Here is a 12,570-nt window from a genome sequence, read left to right as displayed (position 1 = left end):
ACAGAACCAGACCGAGCCATCGCTCTCAGGCACCAGAACCACGGGGCTGGCCCAATCGCTGTGGGAATCTTCTGTTACGCCCATATCGAGCATGGACTTTAATTCTTCCCATACTACTTGTTTCTTGTTTTCGGGTAAGTTGTAGTGACGACTACGTACCACTACTCCTGGGTTTTTATCGATGTGTTGTTTTATGAGATTAGTGCGGCTGGTGTTATTTTGCAGCCTGGCAACATTCTTATGTTGTGACGGCAAGAGGTGGTCTCCACAAGCGACGGGGGTGAACTGATTGGCTTTTAGACTCACCTCCGGGCTGAGCTCCTCCCTTTCCAGATTTACCATCGCCAAGGATACGGGGACCACTTCTCTCCATGGTTTTAGTAGGTTGAGGTGGTAAATTTGACAAGCCTATCCATACGCACAACCTCATAATCGACTTCCCCAACTCGCCGTGTGACCTTATAGGGCACTTGTCACTGTGCGAGTAATTTAGAGCTCTATGTGGGGAGTTATACAAGTACTTTAGCTCTCTGTGCAAATTCCTGTAGCTGAGCTCCCCTGTTATACAGCCAGGACTGGCGTTCTTGTGCCTGTAGCAAATTCTCCTGTGATAGTCACCCTAGTGTGTGGAATTTTACTCTCATGTCAAGAACGTATTTAATTTTTTTTGCTCTGTGAAGGTCCCTCCTCCCAATTTTCCTTCATGACATCTAACACGTCACGGGCTTATGCCTTATAATAATTCAAAATGGGAAAACCTTGTGGAGGCTTGCGGGACCTCTCGTACTGCAAATAACGGGTTCGAGCCACCTATCCCAATTCAGAGATCTTCGTGCACAAATTTACAAATATTTTTTTTTAGGGCTGCCCCCTAATAGTCGACTAATCGTTAGTCGATGGGTCTTGGTCGACCAAGTTTTGATTGGTGGGTTGGTCGCAGAAAAAAAAAAACTTTTACAAATGCTGGTATTACCGCTGGTTGGACGCTAGGTGGTACTATAGGGTAATTTTCGTTGAGCAGGGTTAGGGTTAAGCCTATACAATACAGGTGAAACTCGAAAAATTAGAATATCGTGCAAAAGTTCATTACTTTCAGTAATTCAACTTAAAAGGTGAAACTAATATATTATATAGACTCATTACAAGCAAAGTAAGATATTTCAAGCCTTTATTTGATATAATTTTGATGATTATTGCTTACAGCTTATGAAAACCCCAAATTCAGAATCTCAGAAAATTAGAATATTGTGAAAAGGTTCAGTATTGTAGGCTCAAAGTGTCACACTCTAATCAGCTAAACACCTGCAAAGGGTTCCTGAGCCTTTAAATGGTCTCTCAGTCTGGTTCAGTTGAATTCACAATCATGGGGAAGACTGCTGACCTGACAGTTGTGCAGAAAACCATCATTGACACCCTCCACAAGGAGGGAAAGCCTCAAAAGGTAATTGCAAAAGAAGTTGGATGTTCTCAAAGTGCTGTATCAAAGCACATTAATAGAAAGTTAAGTGGAAGAGAAAAGTGTGGAAGAAAAAGGTGCACAAGCAGCAGGGATGACCGTAGCCTGGAGAGGATTGTCAGGAAAAGGCCATTCAAATGTGTGGGGAGCTTCACAAGGAGTGGACTGAGGCTGGAGTTACTGCATCAAGAGCCACCACACACAGACGGGTGCTGGACATGGGCTTCAAATGTCAAACGCCTTACCTGGGCTAAAGAAAAAAGAACTGGTCTGTTGCTCAGTGGTCCAAAGTCCTCTTTTCTGATGAGAGCAAATTTTGCATCTCATTTGGAAACCAAGGTCCCAGAGTCTGGAGGAAGAATGGAGAGGCACACAATCCAAGATGCTTGAAGTCCAGTGTGAAGTTTCCACAGTCTGTGTTGGTTTGGGGATCCATGTCATCGGCTGGTGTTGGTCCACTGTGCTTTATTAAGTCCAGAGTCAACGCAGCCGCCTACCGGACATTTTAGAGCACTTCATGCTTCCTTCAGCAGACAAGCTTTATGGAGATGCTGACTTCATTTTCCAGCAGGACTTGGCACCTGCCCACACTGCCAAAAGTACCAAAACCTGGTTCAAAGACCATGGTATTACTGTGCTTGATTGGCCAGCAAACTCGCTTGACCTGAACCCCATAGAGAATCTATGGGGCATTGCCAAGAGAAAGATGAGAGACATGAGACCAAACAATGCAGAAGAGCTGAAGGCCGCTATTGAAGCATCTTGGTCTTCCATAACACCTCAGCAGTGCCACAGGCTGATAGCATCCATGCCACGCCGCATTGAGGCAGTAATTAATGCAAAAGGGGCCCAAACCAAGTACTGAGTACATATGCATGATTATACTTTTCAGAGGGCTGACATTTCTGTATTTAAAATCCTTTTTTTTATTGATTTCATGGAATATTCTAATTTTCTGAGATTCTGAATTTGGGGTTTTCATAAGCTGTAAGCCATAATCATCAAAATTATATCAAATAAAGGCTTGAAATATCTTACTTGGCTTGTAATGAGTCTATATAATATATTAGTTTCACCTTTTAAGTTGAATTACTGAAATTAATGAACTTTTGCACGATATTCTAATTTTTCGAGTTTCACCTGTAAAGCAGGACACCTTGATTTAAAACTTTGAACTTAATTTTTTAACAAATAATTCAAATGAAACTTGAAATAAATTAAGTGCAATTAAAATGTGTGTTGTTCAACTTTTTGAAAATTGCCTTTACAACAGTTGTGAAGAACAACATCTCTCTGGCAAAGAAACTACTTCATCCGTGCATTCTCTACCAGTCAGGTATTTCGTTGTCCCGGAAAATACATCATGTGTGTGAATTATTTCATTTTGTTCCATCCTTCACGATATATATATATATATAGTGCAATATCAAATTACATCGGCAACCCCCGGGCTGAGGCATCAGTGAATATTCTTGCTTTAGTGATTTTGCATTGAAAATGAAATGGATTTATTTAAAAAAAAAAAAAAAAAAACTTAAATCAAATACATTTCTAAATTCAAATTGCACTTCAAATGAAATGGAAAAGCAATTAATATAATGAAGTGATCAAAAAAATTATATATATATATATACTACTTGTAATTAACCACCTTTCCATTTACCATCAGGCAAGAATCCATCTAAACATGCAGGTGGAAATAGAACAAATTTTTTTGTTATATTAATTTGATAATAATAATAATAGTTAATAATAATAATTGAATACATTAATGTAAAAACGAGCCATCGTCTTGACATTGTCAAAGGCATCAGCTATTGGCGATCACTCTGACCATCATTGATCCCCGAGATCATTGTCTGTCGCCACAACCCTAATGTGCATTTCTCCCTATAAACTGACAAAAATGTTCAGACAGTCTCCTTGCTGGTTTTTCTGACACATTCAGAATCATTACCGCTTTTGCCGGTGTCGCTGTGGCTCGCTTAATGCGTGCGCTTGAAAAATGTATATTTTAAAGACTCATTATTACGGTTTAGTATTTCTCTGTAATGTAGAACAGTATTAGCAATGTTATTTATAACATTCTTTCTCAGCCCTGCAACTCAAACCATTTTCTGTTGCCCCCCAAAATATATATATTTAAGTAATGAAATTAATATCATAAACGTGCTGACCATTCTAATGGCCCGACGAGGTCCATACCAACTCTGTCAAAGGGAACCTCAATCAGCGGAAGAGGGTGCAATGGCCCTTTTCCCAGCGGGAATTCCCCTAAGGGCTGGGGAAGTCGACGCAGCTCTTCCACAGTAAGATTTTTTTTCAGCCTTTAGCGGTTTAATAAATCATACTAGGACACATCATGATTTTAATTAGATTATTTGTCCATTTGAGTGTAAGGAGTAACAGAGCACGTGTTCAAAATGAGCATTTTAAAGCAGTCATATGACTGCTTCATTCATATTGCGTGCTTTAACTGGATTGAGTCGGTGCTCGGTATTGCAGAAACACTGGTATCTTTACATCTTATGTAAAGTCTGTTACTTTTGACATCACTAGAGTGCATGGTTAAGCTCTGTTTTTTGAAGACAGAGAGTAAGTCTGCTTCACAGATGGAGTATGGAAGCTCATTCCACCAACGAGGTAGTGTTTTAGTGCCTCTTTGTGTTGGTACAACAAGGCGTCACTGGTGGGTATGTAGCTGAAATGACAGGTGGTGGGGTGGATGGAGAGGAATTTAGAGACCTCAGTGTCAGCCAGAGGAGAAGAGCTGCAGAGTTTGAGAGAGTGTGGTTCTGAGAATGTAATGTTGATGGCTGTAACTTTATTAGTAAAAAATGCGGCGAAGACATCTTCTGTCAGTGATTTGTTAGGTGGTGGAGGGGGAGGACAGAGTATTGTGTTGAAAGTTCTAAACAAGCTGCGAGTGTCTGTGGTGCTGTTGATCTTGTCCTGGGAATAGGATATTTTTGCAGATTTAATGGTATCTGAAAAAAATGCAAGCAAAGACTGATACTTAATAAGATCTGTTGGATCTTTAGATTTCCACCATCTCCTCTCAGCCGCCCTGAGGTCGGTCTGATGTTCACAAAGAACGTCAGAGAGCCAGGGGCTGGGTGGTGTCATACATGCTTGCCTAGAGGAGAGAGGACAGATGCTGTCTAAACAAGTTGTTAAAGTAGAGCCGAATGTGTCTGTGGCAGAGTTTACATCCAGAGTGGAAAAAAATTTTTTGAAGGAAGAGAGGTAGAGACAGCAGTGGGTGAAAGAGAACACAGGCTACGGTGAAAGGAAACCTAAGGTGGAGTCTGTTTTAATATAGATGGAAGAGTCATGTTGAATTGAACAAAGTAGTGATCAGAGACATGTAAATGAGCAACAAGAATATTCATGTTGGTACGGTTACATGTAAAAACGAGGTCAAACGAGTCCTGAAGAGCATGAAGTTCAGTTGCCTGGCGCTTGTCTTGGTGCATGTTGAAATCTCCAAGAACCACAAGTGGCCTTCCATCTTCAGGGAAGGAGGACAGCAGGACATCCTACTCCTCAAGTTTGTCAGCTGATCTGGAGGGCGATAGATGACAATAACATGGATTTTTGTGGGTTGCATTTTAGTAATAACATGGAATTCAAAAGAAGTATTGTTACATAGAGAGAAATGTGGTGAAAATGTCCAGTCGTTTGGAATGATCAAACCTGTTCCCCCATCCCTACTGGAATGTCGAGGGGTGTGAGAGGAGAAGTTGTTGGAGAGAGCAGAGGGTGTTGCTGTATCCTCTAGATGGATCCATGTTTCTGTCAGTGCGATGATGCTGAGCCTGTGTGGCAAAGGCTGGAATGAAGTCAGCTTTGTTCACAGCTGACTGGCAGTTCCTGAGTCCAACCGAAAATGAGAGCGGAGCAGGTGTGGATGTGCAAAGTGGCCATAGGTTGTGTGGGTTGTGATACGTCTGCAGAAGAAATTTGGATGAGGCAAATACTTTTCCACAGCACTTTATTTAGCATTTTTTGGCAACGCAGTATCAAAGCCTAGTGGGCTGCCTATCTACACAGCATTTTTAAGAAACATAACCTACTGAGCTGTTGGGCTGGGGCGATTCATCGATTACAGAAATACGTCGATTTGCATAACGTGCGTCGCATAATCCATCACCCGGTTTAAGCATGGATTCCCAGAAGAACAAACTGCAGCTAAAAAAAACTTGCCAATGGTGATCTAAAGCGTGGGAGTATTTTAGCTGGAGACCCAACGATGTGGTGCTGTGTAAGATATGCAAATTGGAAATGGCTTATCACAGCCGTACAACCGCCATGAACGAACACTTGAAGCGAAAGCATCCCGGATCGCTTGTCAAGACGGCAGCACCGTAAGTCCTGTTTACTTTTTGTCCCCACCCAAACATGATATAGTATTACAACACGTGTTTCTGTTAGTAGTAGTCACTTCAAATATATTTTCTAAATGTATCCTCATCGCCCCCATGTTAAAAGTAATTTCTGCACTGCTGCTAACGTAACTTTACAACATGCGTCATCTAATTTTGTTATTTGTCCGTTTTATATTTTCTGTAACGGCCATGCAGCCCTCTACATTGCGAGTAAATCACTCGCATATGCAAGTAAATTTCGCACTATGCGACCAAAAACGTCTGTTATTAGCCACTGGCAAGTAAAGTTTTACATTTCACTCGCCAGTGAGCGCGGAGGAAAAAACACTTGTCTCATTCACTTGAACTCCAATCATCTCAGGGAACCGCACCACGGACGTCACAAGAGCAGCTCTCTTAAGAGTGTGTTAAGATGAACCACTTCTCAAGCGCTCTGATGAGCACGCCGTCTACAGAGGCATATATAAACAAGGTATAAACGGATTCGTTTTGTGAACGCAAAGCGCTCCAGTTTCACTTTACGGCCTTGTAAAATATCCGTGGTCATTGTGGGTTTATTCACGCAGTGTTATAACATGCAGTGAGACAGAGGAAATGTCCTGCTCTATTTCTGTGGAGATGATCAAATGCAAGTAACAGAATCTCAGAGTCTTCCTTCATGAGAAATAAGGGCTTGTGAGTTAACCAGAGAGCCTTAAAATAATGTGTGAAAGTGAAGAATTTAAGGCAGAACTATTTTACTATTGCATAATATAATATAATATAATTGCTATACAGGTTAGCTGGGTTACAAAAGAAGCAAAAGAAAACAAAACATTGAAAGTCCAATGGATCAAAAGTAAATCGGACAAATAAGAGAGATATATTTTAGTTATTTAGACATATTTTGATAATTCAAATATTATTTTAATTGTTTTATAATTTTATTTGACTGTCATTCATACGTTTTTGAAGCCTGAAAAGGAAATCATATACCCTTATTTTATTACATGACCAAAGCTAAATTTGTATAAATGACTTTGTTGTGTGCATGAAGCACACATAGTGAGATTGTATGGTAATTAATCATCATATTCATGAAATTACCAGTTAAGATAGGGCTATTTTTGTTGCAGAGTAATGCCCTGCAGTGCACACTTTGTTTCTTGTACATTTGTTTGTGTTTAAGAGAAGATCATTTATTAAAATATTTATTGAAATTAATGAGACAAGTTTTTTATATTTATGTTGGGTTAATTAATTGTTATATTAATCAAGAAATAATAATAAAAAAATCTGTAGAAAAATCGGCAAATAAGTCTTTATCGTAAAAAAAATTATCGTTAGATTAATCAATAAAAAAATTATCGTTAGGTGCAGGCCTAGTGAGCTGCCTGCCTAAACAGCTTAATGGGCATCATAGTATCAAAATCTAGTCAACTGCCTAGCTAGACAGCATTTGTAGTCAACACAGTCACAAAACTTAGTGAGTAGCCTATCTAGACAGCATTTTTGGCCATCATAAGTTTGAGAACGGTCCACCTTGACAACATTTTCGCCATCACAGTGTCAAAATCTGTTGAGTTGCATTTTTGGGCATCGTATGCAAAAAAGTTAATAGTCAGCACTTATGATGCCAAAACTTCAGTCTACATAGCTATTGTTTTTGAGTTGCCGTGTGTTTAAGGTCAGTTTTTGGAAGATCGTTGTGGTTGTTTTTGTTAGAGTTGCACGGCAACAGTGGTTTCAGATTACACATACACCTTCACGCTGATTGTTTTGGAACAACATGTTGCAGTAACAAATTTAAAAATAGTTTCCCCGCATTGTCCTAGTTTCTTGTTACGAGAGCGGTTATTATACTGTCATGATTTAGTTACTTGTATCAAATTGTAGTTCTAGACATAATGTACTAATTTCTGTTTATTTAATCATTAATTAACAAATCCACAGCACTGATATATAAAATAGAACTGGATTGCTGATGAAGTCATTACATTGAAGCCACTGTACCACCATATTTGTATGCCAGATATTGCAGTGTAAAAACCTATTGACTTAATAGGTAAACGTATCATTACAACCAATAAACATTAGTCATGCAACCACCACTTGTATCTGAAATCTGCCTGTAAAGCCTTACAGTGCAAACTTCTTGTGTTGTCATTGTACCAACATTTCAGTAGTCCTTACCGATTACAGTGAAATTTCATGGTTCTCATTATCAATATCAGTACCACAACAAAAATATCCTAATATGATAATGTGCTATTGAACATACCACTTTAGTTATTTTTAATAATTTAATAATTATTTTAATTATAGTTTAATAAGTTATTTTCTGAAACTCCATGTTTTAAAGTTACATTTAATTTCATCATCAAAATGGTGTCTAATCAATTAATTATTAAAACATTTAACAAATAAAAAAATAGAACTTTTCAGCATATCATTGAATTTTTTTCCCCCAAAATTTTATTCAACAGCAGTCTTGCTTGTTATATATTGCTTAGTTTTTATTATTATTATTATCATCACAGTGAATATTAAATTTTACTATACAGTTGTTATATATTTATGACACAATTTCTTACATTTCAGACATCTAGCTTTTATTTTGAATCATGCTTTTATTAGGACATGTGTTTTTGCCGGAAGCTTATTCAGGAAAACCAGTTCGACACTGCCCATTGAGATCATTGAAATCTCATCTCCTTACACTGACCTTTGAGTCTGACCAATAAAATGTAGGACACAGTGTTGTTTGTATTTTAGATTACTTGTGTTTGTGTATGTGCTCATTTTTAAATGTCATTACTGTGATGCACGTTGGTCAACTCTGTTTTTTAAATGCTATATAAATAAGAAATGCTGTGATTATACAGTTGAAGACATTAAAACAACATAGATTTCATATATGAGCAAACTATAGTTTTGGCAAGTTGTTTAGGACATCTACTTTGTGCATGAAATGAGTATTTTTTTCCATCAATTGTTTACATACAGATGGTTTCACTTTTAATTGACTATATCACAATTCCAGTGGGACAGAAGTTCACATACACTAAGTTAACTGTGCCTTTAAGCAGCTTGGAAAATTCCAGAAAATTATAGCCTTTAGCTAATTAGCCAATTAGCTTCTGATAGGCTAATTGGAGGTGTACCTGTAGATGTATTTTAAGGCCTACCTTCAAGCTCAGTGCCTCTTTGATTGACATAATGGGAAAATCAAAAGAAATCAGCCAAGACCTCAGAAAACTGAGGACCTCCACAAGTCTGGTTTATCCTTGGGAGCAATTTCCAAAAGCCTGAAGGTACCACGTTCATCTGTACAAACAATAGTGCACAAGTATAAACGCCACGGGACCACACAGCCATCATAATGTCATAACAATCCGATAGAAAATTTGAGGCCCACAAACTTGACTCAGTTACACCAGTTCTGTCTGGAGGAATGAGCCAAAATTCCAGCAACTTATTGTGAGATGCATGTGAAAGGCTACCCAAAATGTTTGACCCAAGTTAAACTATTTAAAGGCAATGCTACCAAATACTAACATTGTATTTAAACTTCTGACCCATTGTGAATGTGATGACAGAAGTAAAAGCTGAAATAAATCATTCTCTCTGCTATTATTCTGGTATTTCAAATTTTTTAAATAAAGTAGTGATCCTAACTGACCTAAGACAGGGAATGTTTTCTACGATTAATTTTCGAGTTGAAATGTATTTGACTAAGGCGTATGTAAACTCTTGACTTGAACTGTAAATATACAGTCTATATGTGATACGCACTTTAAAGTGTTTTAGTGCTCTACTTTGTCAACTCAAACAGTGTGAATAATTCTCAATGTCTGTGAAGTTTCCAGTGTAAGAGCGGTCGGATTTATACATTCATTTAAAGTATGCGGCTCATCCACACTAAGATTGCAGCCTTTAGCGATTTAATTAATCACACTATTCATGATTTAATTTGATTAATTGTCCATTTCAGTGTAAAATGAGTAACAGAGCACACATTCAAAATAAAGCTGTCGTGTGTCAGTCATCCTGTACGCTGGTGCCGGATAGAGTCGGTGCTCGATTTAGTACCGAAGTAACAGTATGTTTGAAAACACTACTTCCTATGCATGTAATTGTTTATTCATTTAGAGTCGAGAAATAAAGCTGTCCGGTGTTGTCACCATATAACAAGCAGATATTGCAGCTTCTCCTTCTTATTTTACAACCTCTTGACTGTTTTGCCACATACTTTGGTGAACGTTGTGTTGCGCTGATAAGCTGCACACTGGGGCAAGTGGATACTCTGAAATATTATCGGCGAATATTATCCATAATGAGTTAAAACACCGGCCGTATCGTCTATCAGTCGTTGATGGCTCTTTGGTTGTTTAACGTTAAGTCAGCAATCCAGTTCTTATATACGTGTGTATATATATATATATATATATATATATATATATATATATATATATATATATATATCTCAGCGATCCACACTCTTGAGTAGGTGTGGGGGGAAAATCAATTCAGTTAGAAATTGCAATTCTTCAGACAAACAATAAAATCTCCCTGATGTGAAAGATTACTAGGGTTTTTTTATTTTTTGCCTCATTGAGTATTCTTCTTTGTGCCCTCTGAGTCATCATGGCTGGACGGCCACTTCTAGGGAGAGTATCCACAGTACTAAATTGTTTCCATTTATAGACAATATGTCTTTCAGATAACTTTACCTTTTCCAGCTCAATGCAAAGCAACAACATTTTTTTTTTTTGTTTTTTTTTGTGAGGCATGGCCCACGTCAGCAGATGCTTCTTGTAAATAGCAAACTCAAAATGTTTGAGTGCTTTTTATAAGTCAAAGGAGCTCTAACCCACACCTCCAATCTCGTTTCATTAACTGGATGCCAGGTTTGCTAACTCCTGACACTTAAGTAGCTTTTTTTATGTCATTAGCCTTGGGGTTTAAATACTTTTTCCAGCCTATACTGTGAATGTTTGAATGATGTATTCAATACAGCAAGAACAATACAACAATGTTTGTGTTATTAGTTCAAATGGATTGTGTTTGTTCAGTGTTGTAACTACAATGAAGATCAAGCCAAATTTTAAGATAAATGTACGTGTATATATGAATGCAGGTAATTCCAAAGGGTTCGCATATTTTTTCTTGCCACTGTATATACACCATTCAGCCACAACATTAAAACTACCTGCCTAATATTGTGTAGGTCCCCCTCGTGCCACCAAAACAGCGCCAACCCGCATCTCAGAAAAGCATTCTGAGATGATATTCTTCACACCACAATTGTACAGAGTGGTTATCTGAGTTACTGTAGAATTTGTCAGTTCGAAACAGTCTGGCCATTCTCTGTTGACCTCTCTCATCAACAAGCCATTTCCATGCACAGAACTGCTGCTCACTGGATGTTTATTGATTTTGGTACCATTTGGAGTAAATAATTTGGAGATCAGCAGTTACAGAAATGCTCAAACCAGCCCATCTGGCAACAACAATCATCCATGCGACTATCTAATCAGCCAATCATGGGGCAGCAGTGCAATGCATAAAATCATGCAGATACGGGTCAGAAGCTTCAGTCAATGTTCACATCAACCATCAGAATAGTGAAAAATGTGATCTCAATGATTTGGACCATGGCATGATTGTTGGTGCCAGATGTGCAGATTGTGCTAGTATTTCTGTAACTGCTGATATCCTGAGATTTTCATGCACAACAGTCTCTAGAATTTACTCCGAATGGTGCCAAAAACAAAAAAACATCCAGTGAGTGGCAGTTCTGTGGATGGAAATGCTTAGTTGATGAGAGAGGTCTAGAGAGAATGTCAGTTCGAACCAGTCTGTTCAAAGTCTATGGTAACTCAGATAACCTCTCTGTACAATTGTGTTGAGAAGAAGAGCATCTCAGAATGCTATTCTGAGATGCTGGTTGGTGCTGTTTTGGTGGCACAACGGGGACCTACACAATATTAGGTAGGTGGTTTTAATGTTGTGGCTGATCGGTTAATATATATAAATTTACCATGACATTTTCAATCGTGGTTAATAATGAAACTGTAAAATTGCGACATCTCGTGTCTCAAGTTTTTTTATAAACTACAAATGGCTGTTTTCTTTTTATTGACCAACTCTTTAAACCTCTTTTAGCCGCACTAAAAGCAATCACGTGGAAACAAACCCGGAACCGGGGTCCTCTGTCAGGAACATGGGAGAGAATGGTCCTCTCTCTGAGACAGGCATGCTCTTTGAAGATGAGGAAGAGGACATCTACAAACTGGCCAGAGAGGAGGAAGACGAAGACAAGATGGCCAACTATGACAAAGACGACAGCATAATTTCAGGACCCTCGTCCTCCTCGGGAAGGATTTATGATCGAACCACCGTGCTCATCGAGCAAGATCCCATCCGATTGGACGAGGAAGGAGAGGAGGAAGGGATGACATTTCTGCCAGAGGGAGAGGGCGACGTGGATGAGGGTTCCCTGGCCTTCATGGTTGACCCGGATGGCATGTCACAGGGCTACATTCACCACACCATCTCACCAGACCAGATCCAGTTCATCATTAACCCTGGCTCCACCCCTATGCCACGAAACATCGAGGGGGCCACACTGACGCTACATTCCGAGTGCCCAGAGACCAAGCAGAGACAGGTGAGGAATATCTTGTTCTAACAATTCATGCTGGATTTTATGAAACTAAATATTCAGCCTTTGCCAAGCACTGA

At 38.9% G+C, this 12,570-nt stretch overlaps 1 protein-coding gene across 1 annotated transcript in view; it reads left to right on the top strand.

Moving 5' to 3' along the window:
• Positions 1-12,570, top strand: part of LOC127655610 (metal regulatory transcription factor 1-like) — a 45,620-nt gene that overhangs the window by 3,086 nt on the left and 29,964 nt on the right. The window contains exon 2 of the mRNA XM_052143498.1: positions 11,992-12,496. Within this exon, the coding sequence (XP_051999458.1) occupies positions 11,992-12,496 (505 nt within the window). The remainder of the gene's footprint in view (positions 1-11,991; positions 12,497-12,570) is intronic.

This window comes from Xyrauchen texanus, chromosome 15 (genome assembly GCF_025860055.1).
Source record: "Xyrauchen texanus isolate HMW12.3.18 chromosome 15, RBS_HiC_50CHRs, whole genome shotgun sequence".
Classification (NCBI taxonomy): domain Eukaryota; kingdom Metazoa; phylum Chordata; class Actinopteri; order Cypriniformes; family Catostomidae; genus Xyrauchen; species Xyrauchen texanus.
The sequence above is the reverse complement of the archived record's forward strand: the minus strand, read 5'-3'. Positions and strand labels throughout refer to the sequence as shown.